The sequence below is a fragment of the Parasteatoda tepidariorum genome, chromosome 4 (genome assembly GCF_043381705.1).
Source record: "Parasteatoda tepidariorum isolate YZ-2023 chromosome 4, CAS_Ptep_4.0, whole genome shotgun sequence".
Classification (NCBI taxonomy): Eukaryota; Metazoa; Arthropoda; class Arachnida; order Araneae; family Theridiidae; genus Parasteatoda; species Parasteatoda tepidariorum.
The window spans coordinates 50013729-50036023 of record NC_092207.1 but is presented as its reverse complement, the minus strand read 5'-3'; the positions used below and the strand labels follow the sequence as shown (position 1 = coordinate 50036023).

Here is a 22295-nt window from a genome sequence, read left to right as displayed (position 1 = left end):
TGTTATAAGTAATAGCAACGATTCTCTTAACACAAATAGATAATTATGAACTAATAATCTGAACTGTATGTGAAAATGAGCGTTAGTCGTATATTCTCAAAGCGTTGACTGTAAAAAGAAGAAAAAAAAAGTCGTAACTTTGTTTTTTACAAAAAATAAACAGTATTCTTTTTATTCTTTTTCGGCGATACTAAGAATATTATCGAGATTCTGGCCTTTTGTGGGGCGATAAAAACTAACTTTGTAAGAAAAATGCGATTTTTTTCTTCTTTTTTTTGGTATGTGGGATTGTTTGTATATTATTTACAAAATATTAGTTAATCACTGAATTTAATAAATATTTTGAGAATCTTTGAAAATAATAAAGTAAATCAGATATGCTCATTGTTGAAGAGATGAATTCGTGTTAACATTCAAAAGGGGGAAAATAAATCTAACTTTTAACATTAAGTTATCGGAGCCGATCAACTGAGATAAAATCACCAAAATTCAGTTCATAAAAACAAATTTAATTTTAACACCTTTCCTTTTCAAGTATATTATGCTTAAAGATGTTTTCAGGCGGTTATGTCATAGCAAGACGCGCTTTATGTTTAAAACAAAGCTATTTAAATCATATATAAAAAGCTCACTTTTCTCAGACCTATGCGTGCACGAAATTCATGTAAAGCGTTAAGTTTAGATTATGGGTCACGCAATAAACAAAAATTTCTACATTTCTACATTTCATTCTTACATTATTTAAATTCGGTTAACAAATTATTGGAGATATTTTGTAATCAGCAATACTCTTTGAACTATTTTTTTTACTAAAAAATATTATCAACCAATTTTATTTGTGAAAACGCTTGCTATGCTAAAATAGAGTGAAAAAGTTTACAAGTCATTGAAAGTGAAGTACTTTTGTGGAGGCAGATATCTTTTATTTACCGACAAAAGAAACACAAATTGCAAACAAGATTTCACTTAAGTGACGTTGCGTCAATGTCACAGTTTTGGAGACAGATAAGTTTTCATTGAAAGAGGAACAAGTCAACAGTTTTTGTAACTTGTATTTAACATTTTTGTAAAATTTTCGTCAACTCAAAATAGTTCACAGAATTTGCATGATGATCAGTATAATTTGAAATTAATTGATGCACAAAAACTATTTTTCTTTTCGTTCACTGTTTTAAAAGCGTTTAATAATACTAACTTTATGTAACTAAAATTTGTTCAAGGGTTGCTTCAAAACTAAAAAAAAAAAAAAGCACACACTTTTTACAATTTTCCTTAGACGCAGATGGGACACTGGTGTTTAGTTCAGATATTTTTTTCAAAAAAAAAAAAACAGTCTAATAGTTACTAAACAATCTGTCAGGTTATCGAAATTATATTTGTACTAAACTATAAAAAAAAAAAAAAAAAGTAGTTTAGCATTTTTTCATTCATATTCCAAAATTTATCAAGAGTTGACTTTACAAATTATAGAAATTTCAATAGTGAATAACTGTTTCGCTTAGATCTAAATAACTGCAAATAAGTGCAAATTTAAAAAATTTTTGTTTGGAAGATTTTACCTTTAACGCAGAAAAAGACACCGGTGTTTCATACTGTATTTCATAATCATAAACTATTAAAATACGAAATATAATATTTTTCACTTATTTTGACTTAAATTAAAACAAAATAATGAAAAAAGTATGAAAAATATGTTTAATATAAATTCTGCGTCAAAGGGTTAAACTCTATCAAAGCTTTATTTTCAGACGAAAAATATTACCTTACCGTAAAAAAATTATTTGAGTTTTAAAGAGCACGAATAGCTCAGATAATTGAAAAATCATTATACTGTTTAAAAATTGCCAATTTGGCGAGATTTGATTACCATCTAAGTGAAATTTATTGAAATAAATGAATCATTTTCAATTTTTATAAGCTTATGAGGTTAGAAAATGCAGTACTGGTGTAATTTTTCAAATGTTGAAAAATTAGATCACTAAATTTTTCATTTTCACATTACTGTGGCTTTTCTTTATATTGACATTTTGCGACATTCTCATAATTAGTGTAGAGGGAGCTAAATAAAGTACGTTATGGATAAATGTTACAAACTTACAACAATAATAAAACCATCCTATTACTTACCAAAAATTTCGTATGATGTGATGCAGATCCTTCGAAGAACATTTTTAATAAACTACCATCTTTCTTCATCTTCGTGAAGTCCAGATCATACTTAAACACTTTAACACCATCAAAACTTGTAAACGTTAAATTTTAGAACTTATCTTTATTTTAATGAAAGTTTTAGAGTATGTAAGTAATTTTTTTGGCATAAATTTCTTGGTGATGAAATTCTCTTAGAAATTCTCTTGGGGATTCTCTTAGAAATTTCTTTAAAAAAATGGTTAAATAACAATTTATTTAATTGTTATTTCATCACCATATTTATTTAATTGTTATTTTACCATTTTCAATCAAAACTGTCCACAAATAAGATGGTATTTAAGCTGTTATTGAAAGGAACCCCCTTTTTTTTAACTGCTTTCTCCTAATACGGTAAAACAACCAGAATTTTATTGCAACGACTAAGGCCATCTAATGAAGCCACTTGATTTGCGGTTTGGTACATATTGCGGTTTGGTACATATTCTTTGAGGTTTGGTACATAATGCAGCCGAGAGTGCTAATTTGTCAGTCTCAGAACCGACAGAAAGGGGTTCGATTCCCAGCGTTAGCACCATAATTTATCCTCCTTTCTCTTCAAAACATGAAGAGTTTCAAGTGTCCTGCATCCTCCAATGCCCATTACATAACGAAAATCCCAGCTCCACTGTCGAGTTAATTTTATTTTTTACGGTTTTGAAACCATATCAGTTGTAAATGGTTAAAAAAAAAACACATAGTTTTGTATTCATGATTTATAACCATACTAGTTGTAAGCGGTTTCAAAATCGTAAAGGTAAAAAATGTTCTTCAACGTAAACTTCACAGTTAATTGTATGGATAGACTGCTACCGGTTATTTTAGCATAAATTCAGAATGAAAATTCTAACTGTCGAGTTATTAGTAACAAATTAACACTGAATAATTTATTTAAAACTATAGTCTCTTCGTAAAATTTATAAAATTATTTTTTCAATTAAAAGAGTACGTGATACGAAAATTGTGAACTATTCTCTATTACTAGCAATGGCAAGAAAATGTTATTGATTAAGTAGCGTTAAACATTGTTTGGCATTGAGTTGTTTTGAAATTTTTAAAAGTAATAAAGATACTGAAGTGTGCTTTTAATAATGAGAGACCACACTTTAAACTATTCCTGTAAGTATTTTGCACTTACATAATTTCAAAAATACTTTTTCCAATGTAACAGGTTTTGAAAATATGATTTTTAGCATAATAGGAAGATTCTTTGAATAAAATAGTAACTGAATTAGCTTTTTTTTAAGATTCAATTGATTCTTCAATCAATATACACTCTATTACAAAAAAATAGACGCAACAAGAAGCAATCATCCGATTGCTTTGAAATTTCGTATACATGAATGTTTTGAACAGATATGGCTGGAATGATGCCGACTGGGGACGTANACTGGGAAATCTATGCCCAGTAAAAGAACATGCCTGCCCCTCACTGGTTAGAAGTTGTTTTTCGTATTTTTAACATACTTTTGATGGTACATATTGCAGCCGAGAGGGCTAATTTGTCTCAGAACATTGCAATGAGTCTCAGAACCGACATAAAAGAATACGATTCCAGGAAAGGGTTCGACAGAAAAGCGTTAACACCATAATATATCCTCCTTTCTCTTCAAAGCATGAAGAGTTTTCAGTATCCTGCATCCTCCAATGCTCATTATATAACGAAAAACCCAGCTCCACTATCGAGTTAATTTTCTTTTTTACGGTTTTGAAACCATGTCAATTGTAAATGGTTAAAAAAACACATAGTTTTGTATTCATGGTTTTATAACTATACTAGTTGTGAACGGTTTCAAAACAGTAAAGGTAAAAAATGTTCGTAAACTTAAACTTTACAGTTAATTGCATGGACAGACTGCTGACAGGTTATTTTACCATAATTTCAAAATGAAAATTCTAACTGTCGAGTTATTAGTAACAAATTGACACTGAATAATTTATTTAAAATTAAAGTCTCTTCTTAAAATTTATAAAATTATTTTTTCAAATAAAAGAGTACGTGATACGAAAATCGTGAACTATTTTCTATTACTAACAATGACAAGAAACTTTTATTGATTAAGTAGTGTTAAACATTACTTGGCATTGAGTTGTTAAGAAATTTTTAAAAGTAATAAAGATACTGAAGTGTGCTTTTAGTAATGAGAGACCACACTTTTAACTATTCCTGTAAGTATCTTGCACTTACATAATTTCAAAAATACTTTATCCAAGGTAACAGGTTTTGAAAATGTAATTTCTATCATAACAGGAAGATTCTTTAAATAAAATAGTAACTGAATTAGTTTTTTTTAAAGATTCAATTAATTCTTCTATCAATATAGAAGCCTATGAGGTAGATAAAAATCATGTTTAAAAAAATGGAGGAATAATTTTGATTTAAGATACTTTTAATTTCTTTATGTCATTTCAATATTTATAAATGAAGGACAGTTTGAACCAAATATCTAAATTTTATTCAAAAAGTTTAATTAGTTTTTTGTTATAGAAAGTTTGATTTGTTGTTTAATTCAGATAGTTTTTAAAATTTGTCAGCTTATTGAAATTCATCGCTTTCAAAAGAAACGTCTTATAATATTTTCCATTTTAATTATTACATTTGTTTTCCTTCAAAACAAAGCTACTCATATTTATTTACAACGAATTTTTCGATTTCTGAGAAAATAGTTTTCAAAATCCACTTTTTTAAGTTTTCCTCCCTTGCAATATTTTAAATTTACCACATCTAAGAATCTATTATGCACATAAACTTGAAATTTATTTAACAGTATGAGGCAAATTTTCCGCTCTAACTTAAACGAGAAAAAAAACTAATTACACAATTTATTAAGAGTTTTTAATGCAAGCAAAAAAAAAGATATATTTCCTCTCGTAATGCTCTAAGTAAAAGAAAAATGATTTCTTAAATTATTCTTAGCTCAACCCTCTTTTACGACGTTATTGCAAAGACGTTTGTATTTAACGTTGCTTTGTTGAAAAAATTGAATAACAATATTTACGAATTTTTTTAGGCCGAGATAGCCTGGTCGGTAGGGCGCGGGCCCATGTCAGAGAGTTCGTGGGTTCGAACCCCGCCGACCGAAGACTCCCCGTGTAGTAAAGTGACTGATGCACGTTAAATCTGTCGAGTTGCAAAAGTCCGCTATGTTCCCATAACAAATCAATACCTCTGGGGGTACTGGATTGGAGATCGATCGTTCTCTGATTCAAGTCAAAATTACGATCTGTGGGGGAATGAATGGATGTATGAATGGGTCCGCCCTATAAGCGGGTGCGACGTATGGTATGGCAGAAGTAGAATTCTTGGCCATAGATGGCGCCACTGAAAAATGAGAATACGCACACTCTGCCTTAAATTTGCTCGGTTTCACCATGCATACTTGCCCGTGCGACAAGTGGCATTAGAAACAGCAACAACACGAATTTTTTTTTGTATCACCATACGAAGAAAAGCATTTATTAAATAATTTATTGTGCATTTCTTTAAACTTTTACCTACGTAATGCGAAATAAAACATTCATGCCATCTATCGGCAGAATATACTTAGTTAAAAAATTTTATTCACATTTACGTTCTTAATTTTAATAAAAATAAGAAACATAAAAATAATTCCAGTATCAACAATGCGGTTAAAAAATAAATAAAGTAAATAATAATAATATGTAATAATAATAATATGTAAAATAATAATAATATGTAAAAATAAATTTAAAAAAAACCTATTTACATCACATTTCTTCAAAATGGAGAAAACAAATATGTACACAGAAAATATTTATGTTAAACTAACGGAAATAAATTTCCATTTTATTCCGACTGGTTGTGAGAAAACGTTTATATATTCATCAAAAGAGATACTTAAACGGAAATGCTTGAATTTTCAGAAAAGATAACTAGTTACAAATACAGTCACAAGTCACATAAGGCCGTAATAACTAACTTTCGTCATCAAATATTCCGAGAGTGTCATCCCCAATATATTAAACTAATATTTACATTATTTATCGTCACCAACAAAAAAGTTACTTAGCGACGATAAGAGCTGAAATCCAAAGTAAGGAAAAATGATTACTTTAATTATTTGCACACAGGATGAGTGGTTAGTGACATCCTTGTCTGTCTATTAAGATTAAATGTCTCTGTTGATTATTTTATGGTGTCTGCAGGAGGATTTTTGTGGTTTGTCTGAGGCACAAATACGTTGATGGGAATTGGTTGATCAACATTAAGTGATATTTCCTTTTTCTGTTAGTATATTATTTGCTAAAAATGAGTGGTTTTATTATTTTATGAGAGAATATAGTTTCGTAACATATAGTTAAACATAGTTAGAGATCCATGCTTTTCCACAGTCATATTATCAAATACGAACTTTTTAGTTTGTTTGTTATTTTAAGGTTTGTTTATAGTTACGTTATTTGTTCATTTTTTTACAGTTTATTAAAATAATATTTTTTTTTCAATAATACTGCGAAGCATTTTTGGTGGAATAAGTAAAAATGGTATCTGGTTTAGAGGATTAAATGGCCAGGTCACATTATAAGAATGAAGAATAGCAGGACAACCAAAAAAGTTTTTAGTGCCAGGCCAACAGGTACGAGAAAAAGAGGACGACCAAACCTAAGATTTTTAGACTGCCTTGAAAAGGACCTACAAGTTCTAAAGATAATAAACTGGAGAACCTTGGCTAAGGGACGAATGTCTTGGCATAGGCTTGTTGAGAAGGCCAAGGCCCACCCTGGGCTGTCGTGCCAATGAGAAGAAGAAGAAGACAATAATATTTGCGTAAATGCTAAAAATATGTAATCTGCAGAGGATGAAAAAAAGGAAATAATCATATTGAATAAGTTTTCATCGAATGATTGAATTTTTCTCTGTTAACGTGGAATTTCATGATTTGAAAAAGTAACTTTTGAAAATTTTGCTGCTTATGAACTGAAACAGCGTTGTAAACAGAGTATGTTTGTTCTCATAATTTAGTGCAAAAGCACAACGAGAGATTTCTCTACCAGTAAATTAGACCAAAAGCGTTACAAACGGATTATGTCTCGTCATAGTGAATAAAGAATAAGAATTCAGAGCTCAAAAACGTTAGTATCCTCTAAAAACGAACCGGAATAGGCTAATTAGTCCTGAAAATTGATTAAGTTAAAAGTCAGGAATAAAAAGAAATTTTATAAAATAGACAAAAAAATTTTTTTTATCGGATTCTATACTTTAATCCACAGCTATTTAATTTCAAGTGTAACAGAAAAAATTTAACGCAAATAGGATGAGCTGGTGATCTGGATTTGGTAGTGTAGCAACATTTGCTTTTAAAAGGCTAAAGGGGTAAAGAAGAATATTTTTGTTTTTCATAGTTGCTAGAGCTATCTTTAAAGATCTAGCACCTAAACAATTTTATTCCCTCTCCCTCCAAAAAAAAATATTTTAGCTGCTTATAGGCTTGTTAATATTCACTAAACGATGATAATCATAGCTATGTTTTTTCGACATCCATGCATTAAAAACTGATTTATTCTTTCGTTTTATTATTTTCTTAGTTACTTGTTTAAAGGAAACTTCACCAAAAGAACTATAAAACTGAAATGTTTTTATAAAAATAATTTGAACGCAATTAATATAGATACGATAAAATTATATTTAAACTTATTACTTTTAAACTTATTTTGCAAATATAATATAGTTTAAGGTTTAAAAAGTTCCCAGCTCAGCTTTTAGAAAACTATCAGAACAAAAGCTTTATTAAACTATATACATTTCATTTCATTTATATGTATTTCATTTCATTTATATTAAATGAAAGAAATCTAATTTAAAAGTTATGATCTTGATTTTAGTTTAATTAAGCTTAAACTTGAAATTGCATTGATTTGTTGGTTAATTCGAATACTTTGATGTTTTTATAGAAATTTTTAAAATTTTTTTTGATATTAAAATAGTACAGCTATGAAAATCAATAAAACGTTTATTTAACTGGAATTCTTTAATAAAAGTGACATTTAAAAAGAAGAAGAAAAAAAATAATAAAAAATATTATTAATTTTTAATAAAAGTTGCTAACATTTTAAAGTATGCAAAATATATAGGTAACTGATATTTTATTCAATTTATGATAAACTGAGAATTATGTAAGCATGCTAAAATACTTTAAAATCTCTAAATTTTTAAGCTTTAATGAAATATTTAAGCTTATTAAAGCATAAATATCGTTCAATACATTCTTTATTAATAAAATACTACACTACCGGTCAAAAGTTTGCGAAAATTTTGAAATCTACGAAAAAATGGTCTAAATTCAAATGTTCATAGAACTGCGAAAAATCAGTCAAATTGCATGAAAAGTTGATATGTTCTAAAGTGAATCCTCTACATTTAGTTACATATGATCAAATTGCGATACTTTGTTTATTGCGATCTGAATTCAGCTTTTCATCATGGGTTGTTTCTATGGTGAAAAAAGTTGCTAAGTTCGAACACTTGCCAAACTTGCAAAAAAAATTTTTTGTACTTTCTGTTAATGGAAAATAGTTATTTGAACCGTTTTGTGTAAGCCCTCAAAATTTCAAATCGTTTCGATTTGTTTTGACGAAGTTATAGATTTTTGAAAAACATGTGTACTTTTCTCGATTTTTGAGCATTCCACATATGCAGTCTTTTGGTCTATACATCTTCTACCAAAGAACTTTTTAATTTTAATGTTTTCTATATTTTCAAATAATTAATATTTATTATAAAACAAATACTCTTATTCATTATTGTAACTATTATTGTTTATATTTATTGTTTATATTTATTGCTTATATGTATTAGTTTTGTTGTGATATTTTTACTTTACATTAAATTAAAATAAAAAGTTATAACAATAATTACATAAATAATTCTAAAAAAATAATATCAATAGTATAAAAAATTTGCATTTTTACTAAACTATTTTATTTACAACAGGTCAAATATTTAACATATTCTTATTCGTATTTTGTAATTAAATAAATTAACATTTAAATCTTAGATTCCTCGAACCATCCACCTTTTGCTTTTATTATAGCCTTACATATGCGTGGCATTCGATCTAACAAACCATTAATCACTTCAAGTGATATAGAGTTCCATTCCTGTTGTAAAATGTCCCATAACTGATTTCGATTCGAAATATCAGAGCATCGTTTGCAAGAACAAACAAATTTTCGATGAAATGTGACATTTATGAGATATTGTTTTAATTATATTCATAATAAATTCTTTGTAATTACAATAATGAATAAGAATATTTGTTTTATAATCAATATTAATTAGTTGAAAATATAGAAAACATTAAAATTAAAAAGTTCTTTGGTAGAAGATGTATAGACCAAAAGACCTCATATGTGGAATGCTCAAAAATCGAGAAAAGTACACATGCTTTTCAAAAATCTATAACTTCGTCAAAAAAAATTCAAATCGATCTGAAATTTTTAGGGCTTACATAAAACGGTTGAAATAACTATTTTCTATTAACAGAAAGTATAAAAAATTTTTTTTGCAAGTTTGGCAGGTGTTCAAATTTAACAACTTTTTTCACCATAGAAACAACCCATGATGAAAAGCTGGATTCAGTTCGCAAAAAATAAAGTATTGCAATTTGATTATATGTAACTAAATGTAGAGGGTTCAGTTTAGAACATATCAAATTTTCATGCAGTTTGAATGATTTTTCGCAGTTCTATGAAAACTTAAATTTAGACCATTTTTTCGTAGATTTCAAAATTTTCGCAAACTTTTGACCGGTAGTGTATAAAACATTAACTCGTTCTTTCAAACTTAAGTGATAAAATTCCTATACAAAATAATATTTTTAATCACATTTCTCAATTCATTTTGTTTCAGATACTCCTTAGCACCCTTATTATAAATTAAAAAAGAAAAATAACTTGATTAGTCAATATCAACGATCGAATTACATATTTCAACTTATAACGTTCACCTAGAGATGGCGCCTCGGGCGATTCCACCTGTCGATCCATTTTATTGTAGTTTTCATCGGGGCTCGTTTCCACGTGACATTGAGCGGAGAAAGCACCTTCTTATTCCACAACAGACGGTAGGAAAACTGTCGATCTGTGAGAACGGGATTTCTGCCGGTGGCCTGGCTTCTCCGTCAAGCACGTGGATTTATCGCTTGACGGGTCCCTTTATCACTATTCGATTATTTTAAAACACTTCAACTCTATTTTCTTCATGTATATAATCCGGTGAAATGCATCGTTCGATGAAAATTAATTCATCGCAAATCGATTTTTAAATTTTAAAACATTTATTTTTAAAAAACAGAGATAGAGCGAAACAAGAAAAAGTGGTGACTGTCGCCACACTTCATGAATCGCCAAGCCATGGAAGTAATCGTCGCTATCCTATTATCAGTTCTAGTTTGCGAAGTATCAGGTACCAGGCTGACCAACAGTTACATAACGGAATGGGGTATCAGCAGCAGACTTACCCAACCTTCTTGTGTTGACATCCCAGAAAACTTGACCCTGTGCCATGGTATCGGATACACGCAAATGCGACTGCCCAATTTGTTGGACCATGACACCATGGCCGAAGTGTCGCAGCAGTCCTCTTCGTGGGTGCCGCTCTTCAATCTCAAGTGCCACTCGGACACTCAACTCTTTCTATGTTCATTGTTCTCACCTGTGTGTTTGGACAGACCAATCTATCCATGCCGGTCACTGTGTGAAGCCGTTAGGCAAGGATGTGAAAGTCGTATGCAGGCCTATGGCTTTCCATGGCCGGACATGGTTAAATGTGACAAATTCCCTGTGGACAATGATATGTGCATATCTGTTCAAGCCAATGCCAATACAGGTGAGTCAAAATAAATATATATAGTTTCAGTTTATATTAATCGTTTGATATATTAAAATATATCAATTTTTATTCTAAATGAAAAGTTGATTACCAGAACAAGGACATTTCAGTGCATTGGAAAAAAAAATCAGAATATATAGAGTCTTTGAGAAGCTGTTAACGAAATATCCATTAAAAATTGCCTTAGCAAATTCATATTTTGTTTTAAAAATCAACAATGACATCAATATGTTCTTAAATCGGAAATTTTGTTTCATCGACGTCATTTATATGTTTACTTCAATTTATTTATTTATTTTTGCTTATGTGTTGTTTCTATTTTATAAATTTTTAAATAGTACTGGTATTTATTTTGCACAACGATTTTTTTAAAAAACTCTATTGATCATTTTAAGCAAACTTTGTTTTTATTCAAGAGAAAAATATTTGCTAGGTTTCTTTATGTTTTAATAATAAGGTTTTTCTTTTCTTAGTTACTTAAAAGTTATAGTAATTAGTTTTGTAACAAGTTTCCGATTTTATCTCTTTGTTTATTTATTAAAAAATTAATAACAGCAGTAACAACAAAAAGTTTACTTCATGTGTGTGTCTTACACCACTATAACTCATAAAAATTTATTCATTTTAAACTATGTATTCAATTGTGTAAAAACGAAATGTTTTGTAAGTTTTTAAATCCGAAACACGTTTTAAATGCGTAACATAGAAACTTCAAGTTGGTAGCATTGAAATTCAAAACATTGTAACATTTTCTTTTTGCGATCGAGGCCATCCATGTCTATTTTAATAATCCATATGCATAGTCGAAAGAAAAATGGTAATGGCTGATAACGGTGGAAAAGAAAATGGAAGCTTACTCTTGAAAAAAAAAAAAAATACAAAATGATGCATTTTTTCATGGAATGAATAATTTAAGAAATAAAAGAAACTTTAAAAAATTAAAATAATTCGCGTAATTGTTGGTTATTTGTTCGGATTTGTTTTAAAAAATATTTATTTCTAATAGTTATTATACATAACTTTTAGACACTCAAATTTTGAATACATGAAATGTAAACATTATTTACATAAACTTGAAACAAATATAGGTTGTAATTCAATGTATATTTTGTAATTATGGATAAAATATAATTCAATTGTTAATATTTTCAAGAAATTCTCACATTTTTATATCTTTGCTTTTATTTCGGAATTTATTGAGAAGACGTAACTATTCTGTGATAATGGATATATACTATATCCATTATATTTGATATATTATGGATTTTATATGGAAACGTATGTTACGCTTTTTGCTATAATCGTAAGTGATTGATTTATTGACTTCAGAGTCGCATTAATAACAATAATAAACGGAAGTCTGTGCGTCAACATCACGAATTCGCTAAGTGAAAATATTGATCAGCTGGAGGATTTAAGGGACGCTATTGCTATTTATTTCTTGTTTTGATCGGGCTTGTAGAAGATAAACATCAATCGCGAGTCAATAGGATAATGGTGTAATATCTGGATTTCTGAAAATTTATTAAAGACAAATAAATTTCATAGTTTGTTTTTATTAAATTTAGATATTTGGTTTATGCTTTTTTTACACCTGTTTCTCTAAATATTCCGTAATAATTTTTCGGTGAAAGTTTTAAATAATTACGATTTGAATAGTTCTCTTTAAAGGACGTTGTAAATGAATTAAAATCATGACAATTAATAGTTTTTTAATTTTACACATTTTCAATTTTTTAAAATTTGTTTTATAAATGGTAATATAGCATTCTATTCCAAGGTGAAGTATATTTTCATTTATAAAATAAAAACTGCAACAAAGGTCTTATTTTTATCTAAATTTAAAATTTTATGTAGAATTTTAAACTGTTCATACGTTTTTGTCATTTGTAAAAACAGTGTTACTCCAGATTACGTGTAAAAAGCGATTATGTTAATAATATTTGAGTAAAATAAGAGTTGGGAAAAGATTTATTATCTTAAAAGTCAACTCATTTTTTAAACAATACTTTCGTTTGAAAACATTACTCTGTTAGGATTTCATTAAGAGAAATAAAAAAAAAGTACTTGAATTCTAATGGAAATAGTATTATTTTATATTTTCAATTTAAAATGTTAATTTACGTTCGTAAGTAATGTTTGCTTGAAACATTATTTTCAATCAGCAACTATTTTTAAATAGCGTGTCCGTGTATATAAATATTTTAAAAAAAGAATTATGTACACGGATCGTATATAAGTATATCTGCCTCGCATAATATCTGCATTTTGAAATTGCGGTAATTTTTAACTTTTAATTTGAAAGAAAAAAAATTATCATGGATTTGAAATCACTGATAATTTAGTTTAAAATGTTAATTTACGTTCGTAATTAATGTTTGCTTAAAACATTATTTTCAATCAGCAACTATTTTTAAATAACGAGTCCGTGCATATAAATATTTTAAAAAAAGAATTATGTACACGGATCGTATATAATTATATCTGCCTCGCATAATATCTGCATTTTGAAATTAAGGTAATTTTTAACTTTTAATTTGAAAGAAAAAAAAAATTATCCTAGATTTGAAATCACTGATAATTTGGTCCATCTATAGTGGGAATGGAAAATAATTAATATCGTAAAGAATGCAGCACCCAGTTTTAAGATTATTTAAAAAAAATTAATTTTAACTATTAATATAATGGTTTGATGGCCTTGCATTAAATATATGAATTAATCTAGTGTAGACAATATTTTAAGTAACAAATCGGACACAAAAACATACTTACTCTAATTGAACATACCTGTTTTTTTCAATTGAATTTGACATCTGATCCTCAAAATATGAATTAAGCAGCAATCAGGAAAATATAATCCCAATAATTTGGACAAGAGTATGGTTGTACGTATTTTGTTATATCTCCTGCAAATTAAAAAAAAATTTTTGCACACAAATATAAAACTTGTATATCTAAATATAATTCCATGTAAAAGAGGATATTGTTTTCATAATTATTTATTACAGCTTAATTTACTAATAGCCGGAAATAAATTTGAATTGAAAGACACATAAATTTTTACCCTATTTTTATCTACATAATTTTATACAAAATTCGAAATTTGAAAGGACTTCGAATAGCTCCTGGGGGAGAAAAAAAAATCCAATCCGACATTTTGAATCACGAAAAAGTGAAATTCGAATTAAGGAGCCCTAACTTCCGACCGATTTCGACTTAGAAAATATGGTCCCAATAGTTTAATTCTGTGAACAGAATTTTTTGTACCGTAAAATCTCACCTGGAATTAACTCACCTTTTTACTTTAATTAAGAGAGTAATAAAATTATAAATATGATTTCGCATTTGTTGTACAATTTTAAATCTGAATTTGTGTTAAAAATAAAATACTATTTAAAACACACTAAAAAGGGAAATGTCACATTTCTAATGTATCTGAAAATATAATTTGTTGTTAAATTTTAAGCTAAGTCTAAATTCTTACAATAGACCTCTAAGTTATTTTAAACATGTAAATACAAACTATAGCATCTGTGCATCAAGCCCATTAATGTTTTATAAGGTGTCTACTTATTAATATTCTACAGAACTAAAGTTGTAACCGTGTAAAAAAAAAATTTTGGTAACTAAATCAAATAACTAGATTCTATTCACCAATACAACACGTTTCAAGAATAAAATGAAACTAAAAATATTAGTTACTTGAGTTTTCCTATTAAAATTAGTTAAAAAGAAGCATTTTTATCTCTGTTTTTGAATGCGCTTAAATTTCAATTCTTTATTCAAAAATCCTTTTCATTTACAAAGCACGCTGTGAGGAATAAAAATAAGGCAAGTGATAAATACAAATTATTCACCCGACGCATGTGACGCATATCCTGTTAAGTAATACTTAAACTTTCGGTTCGCGTCCTTAAAAGTAAATGTAGTTAAAACATGACTAATTGCTATAACATGACTTAACGTCCTGCTATAATCATTAGCTATTTAAACACTTCATAAACTCTTTTTCATCTTCGCTAAGCATGTTTTTCACAATGAAAGAAATAAGAAGTTAAAAGGAAACGGTTGAGGTAAACTGTCGTTAAAAACATATTAATAAGCTTTGAGTATTATTTCTCGAGTAGTATTAGCAGATATTTATTTATTTAATTTCAAAATTAAGTTCCTAACCAAAAAATTAAAAAAAAAAAAAGAATGTGCGGTAAAGTTGCAACACGTTTTCCGATATGGAATTTATAAAAAGCATAATAACTCTTAGAATTTTAATTTTTAGTTTCATCTAATGCCGAAAACAGTTAAAAAATCAATTTCTTAAGAAAGTATCGTTTTTTCCCCTTAAATAATTACATTTTAAAGAACTGTTTTGCAAATTTTAAAGTACAAGAAAATCGCTTGCTAATTTTTGTTTAAAATCAACTGCAGTATTTTTAAAAAGTGTTGCCGTTAAAATCAGACTTCCGTGAATGTAATAGAATGTTCACATTAGTTTTGTATAAAAACATATTAATAAGCTTTAAGTATTATTTCTCGAGTGGAATATTAGAAGATATTTATTTATTAAATTTTAAAATTAAGTTCCTGAGCAAATTTAAAAAGAAAAAAAAAGAACATGCGATAAAATTGCAAAACGTTTTCCGAGATGGAATTTATAAAAAATAATAATTCTTAGAATTTTAATTTTTAGTTTCATCTAATGCCGAAAATATATTTAAAAAATCCAATTTCGCAAGAGATTCTCGTTTTTTTATTATTAATATTATTTGAAAAATTGATTTTTCCAGAAATAATTACACTTTAAAAAACTGTTTTGCAAATTTTGAAGTGCAAGTAAATCGCTTGCTAATTTTTGTTTAAAACCAACTGCAGTATTTTTAAAAAGTGTAGCAGTTAAAATCAGACTTCCGTGAAACAGTTTTCAATTAGGAAGAAAAGAAAGTTTAGAGATTTCGGGGTCAGATTCTCAGCTTTCCTAAAAAATCCCGGAATTTTAAAAATTGACAAATTATTCTTTTAAGAGGAGGGTTTGGTATTATCCTTCGTTTCTAAGCGCCACTACAATTTATACTTATCAAGGGTCTGTCCAGACATTTTGTGAAAGGTTCGTTTTTGTAAAATTGTGAAAAAATTACTCGTAATTTGTGAATATAAAATGAACGTTAAGTCACATTCTTTCAACCAGGGTCCGCTTTTGTGAATTTGTGCAAATAGGGTCCGTTATTGCAAGAAAAACTTTTTCAAGGAGTTTTTAAATTGTAAAGACATACAAGATTATGCTCAACACTGTAAAATTATGATTGAAAAAATTACATTTTAAAAAATAAACAGCAATTGCAGCTGCTAAATTAGCGATGCAACACACAAATATTTGGTATTTAGCCTATAATGCTTAACGCAGAATATTAATTTCGGACGAATAAAGGAAGAAGCGTCTGCCGAAGACAAAATTTAGTTCGTTTACATCTGTCTTCCTCCCCCCCCCCTTCCTGGGAAGGTTTTTTCGATAAACAAAACAATGATGAAGATAAACAAATTTGTGAAGTTTCCGATTAAAAGATAAATTATTTTGTGAAGGGTCTGTTTTTAAGTTAAAATATTTTGTGAAGGATCCGTTTTTATGAAAAGATATTTTGTGAAACCCAAATTTCTTCGAAACAGACCCCTGCTTATATAAAAATAAAGCTCGGATGCTATATTGTTAAAATTATTTTTTAATAAAAATATGTGCATTTTGCATTTCATTTTTACATTCATATTTATTACAATATGATACTAGACTCCACCTTACGTTTTAAAAATTGTTTATTATGCGTGAAATATTTCTACGGAGAAATTCGATAATGCCAGTTCCTCGAATTTCCATTTCTTACTAGCGTTTGGTTCGAAAACCTTTACCATTGCTATACTATAAAAATATTATTTTTTACGCTTTTTATTTCACCTTCGTTTTCAAATATGCGCTTCAAGAAGGTTTTGTTTGCGTAAGGAAATGGGAAGAAAAAAAAATCTGCCATTTTTTTTTCTCCAGCTTTCCAAGCAGTTTGAGAATCCATCATATTCGCGGCCCCACATCAGCAATACTAAACTCTTTAAAATTCACGAATTTCACTTTCTATTATCATCGCAATCTTTCATTGCTCGCTGCATAAATATCTACCTCATTTACATGAGTTTCTCAACTTGGAAATCTGGTTTTCTGCCGTCTTAAAAAGCAGAGCGATTTCTTTTCCTAAACTCTTTTTCATAATTTTCTTTTTTCTCTCTCCTTCCTTTCCAGTACTTTCGTGTACGTTTGCATTATCTGTCAGGGCGACTAAGAGAACATCTGCATGACAGTTAAAATTTAAACATTTCGAGCTTCTGTGAATAAGCACAGTTTCCATTTACTACCTTTTCAATTTTAAAATTGAGCTATATTCTTTATTCTTCTACGAATAGAGATTAGTTCGTAGAATGTTAAATTTTTCTAGGCATTTATTTGTTCTAAAGCACATATTTTTTTATTTATTTTAGGTGCAAAGTTTAGTGCACTGCTACGCATCTATACGATCATTAAAGAAGATTTTAGTAATCGGTAGTAAAATAATAAAGTTGGAAGAATTTTCTAAAAACTAAAACTTGCATTTATAAGTAAACTGTCCAACTAATAGATTTCATATGCATATGTTTAAATTATTGATTCATTCCATGGTGTGTTAAAGAACTTTTTAGAAACTGGTTTATGCGTTAAAACACAAATGTTGCTACAACCAAGAAACCTATTACTCAACGACCATTGGCAACTCTGCTATTGTAGTAAGCTCAGTGTTCTATAATGTCATTTTATTTTATAACCAATATTATACAGTCGATCCATTTTTGGGATTACGACTATTATTTTCACCTACGTAGACTTATTGTTTTGAACCGAACCTAGAAGACAAAGGAACTTCTAGATTAAGCATTGGGATAAACTAGCCTTAGTGGAGGACTTTTTGATAGAACTATCTGTTTTTAAATTTCATGAAGAGGAAGAACACAAAATCCTCTTGCGGTTTATCAAACAGCAAGGTAATTCCAACCCATAATCCGTCTTCGACTGAGGATATTTTATGGTTGCAGTGTGGTCAGTGCGAACCGGAAGCAGATTTCGTATTGATTAACCGTCACTGGGTTTCCAACCTGGGTCACCTTATTGGGAGGCGAGAACTCTGTTAAGCCACTAGGACTCATGTTTCGATAGTTGCATAAAACTGAAAGTATATATAGATTTTTTTATGTACTGTTTAAAAACATTGACTAGAGCATAAATGCTTCTTTTTATTGTCTGTGATAAAATCATAAACCAAAACTCTATGTTTTAATCATCGCATGATATAATTTCGTTCTTTCTAGTTTTAGCATTGTAAAGGCAATCAACTGAATCACAATGTTTTCGTTGGGGCAGGTGATAAATTTAAAAAAAAAATGTACATAACTGAGAGCATTTCTAGATTATTTAGATATTCTGAGGATTTATAAACTCAATATTTTGTTATTTTTATTTATATATTTTTTGGGGCTCGGCAAACGTAATCAACGAAATCTCAATGCTTTTGTTCATCTTCGGTGATAAAATTATGATAACAAAAATTCACTTATCTAAAAACATGTTTAGATTGTTTTAACATTGCAAAGAATATTCACTAGAGATTAATGTTTTTAATTGAAAAAAGTTAAGGATACATTTAGATTATAATGGTATTACAAATGAATGAAGAAAGAAAAAAAAAACATTTATTGTAGTTTAATGTATGGAATGTATAATGTATGTATGGAAAAAAGCTAAAAACATAATCAAACTGTTTTGATATTGCACTGTGACTTAATTTCAAGTTTTTGATTGTACGATTGCGAAAATATATCTAGATTGTAAAAATATCTCTGACTTAGGCTAATATTTATAGTTTTACAAAACTATGTTTGATATTTAAGATCATTTTTACGAGATTTACACTTAAAGCTATTGTATATTGTGTGTAAGATTCACCAATATAACGTTGGTGGTAAAATATGGTATGTTTCTAGAGCTATAGATCATTTCACGAAAAGTGTATGAATGACTTTAGTTAGCAAGTTTTTGACTTTGCATTGTCCACCATGAATACAAATCGGAACGACGGGGTACATTGGGTATTTTGTAAAATAAGTGTGAAAGGGGGTTGATATGAATGAAAAATGTTCTTGGGAAAATAGATTGACCGTGGTGTGATTGCTCCAGGAAATTCCTGGGGTAGGCGTAGAACTGCACTTAAATGCCTGAACGCGCACTTCCACAAAGTGACAGCGGGTATTTAAATACCGATCAATATACTTTGTGCGATTGTTGTGATTGAGGCTTGTTAATGCCAGGCTGAAGGCTCACAACACTGTGACTAATGTATTGGTTTCATTTCTATGGCAAAATTAAATTTAAATATATGAATGTACAGCGTGCCAAAATAAATAAATAAATAAAACAAATAAAAAATAAGAAAAACAGACCACCCTGAATAACTTTTGATCTAATGATCGTATCTTCAAGTTCTAGGACTGATTTTTAAGGGTCCGAGAGTTGGTCTCAAATATGCTAATTGGTGCTGGCGATGTTTTAAGTTACGAAATCAAACACGAAAACGTACTTTCTCTGAAGTAACATACCTTTTTTTCCGAGGGATTTGGATTTCTCATCCCCAAAACAAAGAGGGTAGTAATAAAATAAATATGGTCTCCGTAGTCTGATCAGGAGAGCGATCAAAAGTTTGGACCCCTTAATGTTAACTTTTGCGTATTTCGCAGTATTTCTAGAGAATTTTAAGGGAATTGAGAAATTTTTGCACACGATTTTGAAATTCGTTTATCCGAAGATATTTCCTTGCAAAAAATAAATTTTAGTAAATATTTAATATGTTTTATTTTATTAAATCAAAGTAAAAAAATTGAATTGAAAGGTTCACGATTTTCCCCATTATTTTTAAAGTATGTTATTTTCTTGACAAAATACGAAATTTGAACAAAATCGGTTAAATAGTTCCTGAAAAATCGAATTTTAAAAAAAGCCGTATATTTAAAATTCGATTTCTCAGAAACTATTCCACCGATTTCTCTCAAATTTTGTACTTTCCCATGCAAGATTACATACTTTAAAATGATGTAAAAATTTGTATACCTTATAGCATATTTTTTTATTTAATAGGATAATAATAACAATAGTTACTAAAATTTATTTTTTGCGTGGAATTATTTTTATATAAATGAATTTTATAATTCTGCAAAAGAAATTTTTAATTCGCTTACAAATTTCTCGAGATATTGCGAAATACGCCAACTATGGGGCCCATATTTCCCAGATTGCAGCTACCCCCTATACTTTGGGGGTCAGATGTCCGAATCTGTCCAAAAAAGTTATGCGTATTCAGAGAAAGTACGTTTTCGCTCCCGGTTTCGTAATTTAAATTATAGTCTGCATTTATTAAGTTGCATATTTGAGGTGACCCTTTCGAACCATTAACACTAGAAAGACTGAAACTTAGTATATACCTATATTGTCCAGTCAAAATGACTGGATTGTGAAGAAATAACTAATGCGTAAAGAAATTTGTTTAAAATTAATTTTTAATAATTTTTACATTATTTACAGTTGTATAACAAGTTATTATTAAATATCTACAATAAAAATAATTATATGTTGTCCAAAAAGTCTCAAAATTCTAAGAAATTGTGTCATTATATACATCATTGTTTTTCTAATTGAAATTAAAAAGCAGTTAAAATGACTTCCTTGGGCAATCTAGTGTTAAGATTCAATCCGAGAATGTGAAGATCCGATCATTGGATTAAAAGCTATTCAGAGTGGTGCCTTTTTTGGCGTATTGCACATTTATATGGTTTTAAATAAATAATTGATAAAATTGATTGATAAAATAATCACTCAATATCTCATTAACCTATACATATAATTGGACGTATCCTGATTGAATTGGTTTATTATTACAGAGCCTAAACTGCTGAAGTTAGAAAGAAATATGAAAGTTGTACAGTGTATTTCTTTTATGACGTAAGCACACACTAAGGAAAGGAATTTTGATGTTTCATCCTTAAAAGGGTTAAATAAGAGATGAAAGGTAGTAATCGATAATAATGAAGTTTGTGTGTGCCTCTCTCTTATTAGATTTTTCGGAAGACACATTTAAAAAATAAATTTTTTCATTTATTTAACGGAAGCCATTGTTTTAAATTGACCTATTGGTGATTATGTTTTTGTTCACATGTTTTAACGATAACATGATGCTTGCTAACTTATAGTTAGATCTAATAAAAAAATTTCTATTGCTCGTTTTGTAATAGTTATTTTTTTTTTGTTCTTCCTGGCTATCGCAATGATCATCATGAATGTGGTAGCATAGACGGACTACGTCATCAAATTAGTATTTTGAAGCATCTCGTTTATTTTGTTTATAGTTACGCTCTCAAACTAAGGGTGTTATTATAAAACTAAATAATTTAAAATCAACGGTAATTGAAAGAAGAAAAAGTTTGGTACTGAAAAGTAACGTCAATAATTAAAAGAAATGATAATTAGTTGAGGAGGGCCGTAAAACAATGTAAATATTGATTTGTTAGACAATGGTGCTTAGTCAATTTTGGTCACAGATAAGCATAAGCTATGTATTAAAATTTAAAAAAAGTTATTTGAAAATAGGTATAATCGTTTAGGGGAACTATGAAAAGTCGCCATACTAATATCGACTCCAATGATGATTAGTTAATTTTGGTAATAGTTACTAATTGAAATACAAAAATAAGCTGTGAATTAAAACGCGAAATTAATGGAGAAAATGTGATTATTCGTTATGGGGAAATGTAAAAAATTGCCATACTATTGATGCCAGTAATGCTTAATCTTTTGCTAAAAGGCACTATTGGCATTGTAATTGGTGAAGTTTTATTATATGTGAACATATATATTAAAGTTCATGTATGCATAAAGAATTAATGAGCGCAATTTAGTTTTTATTAAAATTGCATCATTATCGTGAATTTTTATTATAGATACTGTGAAATTATTTTTTTTATGAGTAACTTCTTAATTTTTTTTGCAGCCATGCATTATGTTTGAAGATAAGAAGGATTTTTAAAAATTTTTTTTTTTAATTTAATGGCGTGATAATGTTTATTAAATTTTAATTTGCAAATTGGAGGGCAGTCTGAGCTTCTGAGCTGCATAAACTATACTTTCATTAAAGTAAAGTGTTAAATCCTG

The 22295-nt window shown here is 28.6% G+C and overlaps 1 protein-coding gene across 1 annotated transcript in view; it reads left to right on the top strand.

The window, feature by feature from the left end:
• Positions 1-10213: 10213 nt before the first annotated feature.
• Positions 10214-22295, top strand: part of LOC107452584 (secreted frizzled-related protein 5) — a 276833-nt gene continuing 264751 nt past the window's right edge. Inside the window, exon 1 of the mRNA XM_016069089.4 lies at positions 10214-11032. Within this exon, the coding sequence (XP_015924575.1) occupies positions 10543-11032 (490 nt within the window). The 5' untranslated portion in view covers positions 10214-10542. The remainder of the gene's footprint in view (positions 11033-22295) is intronic.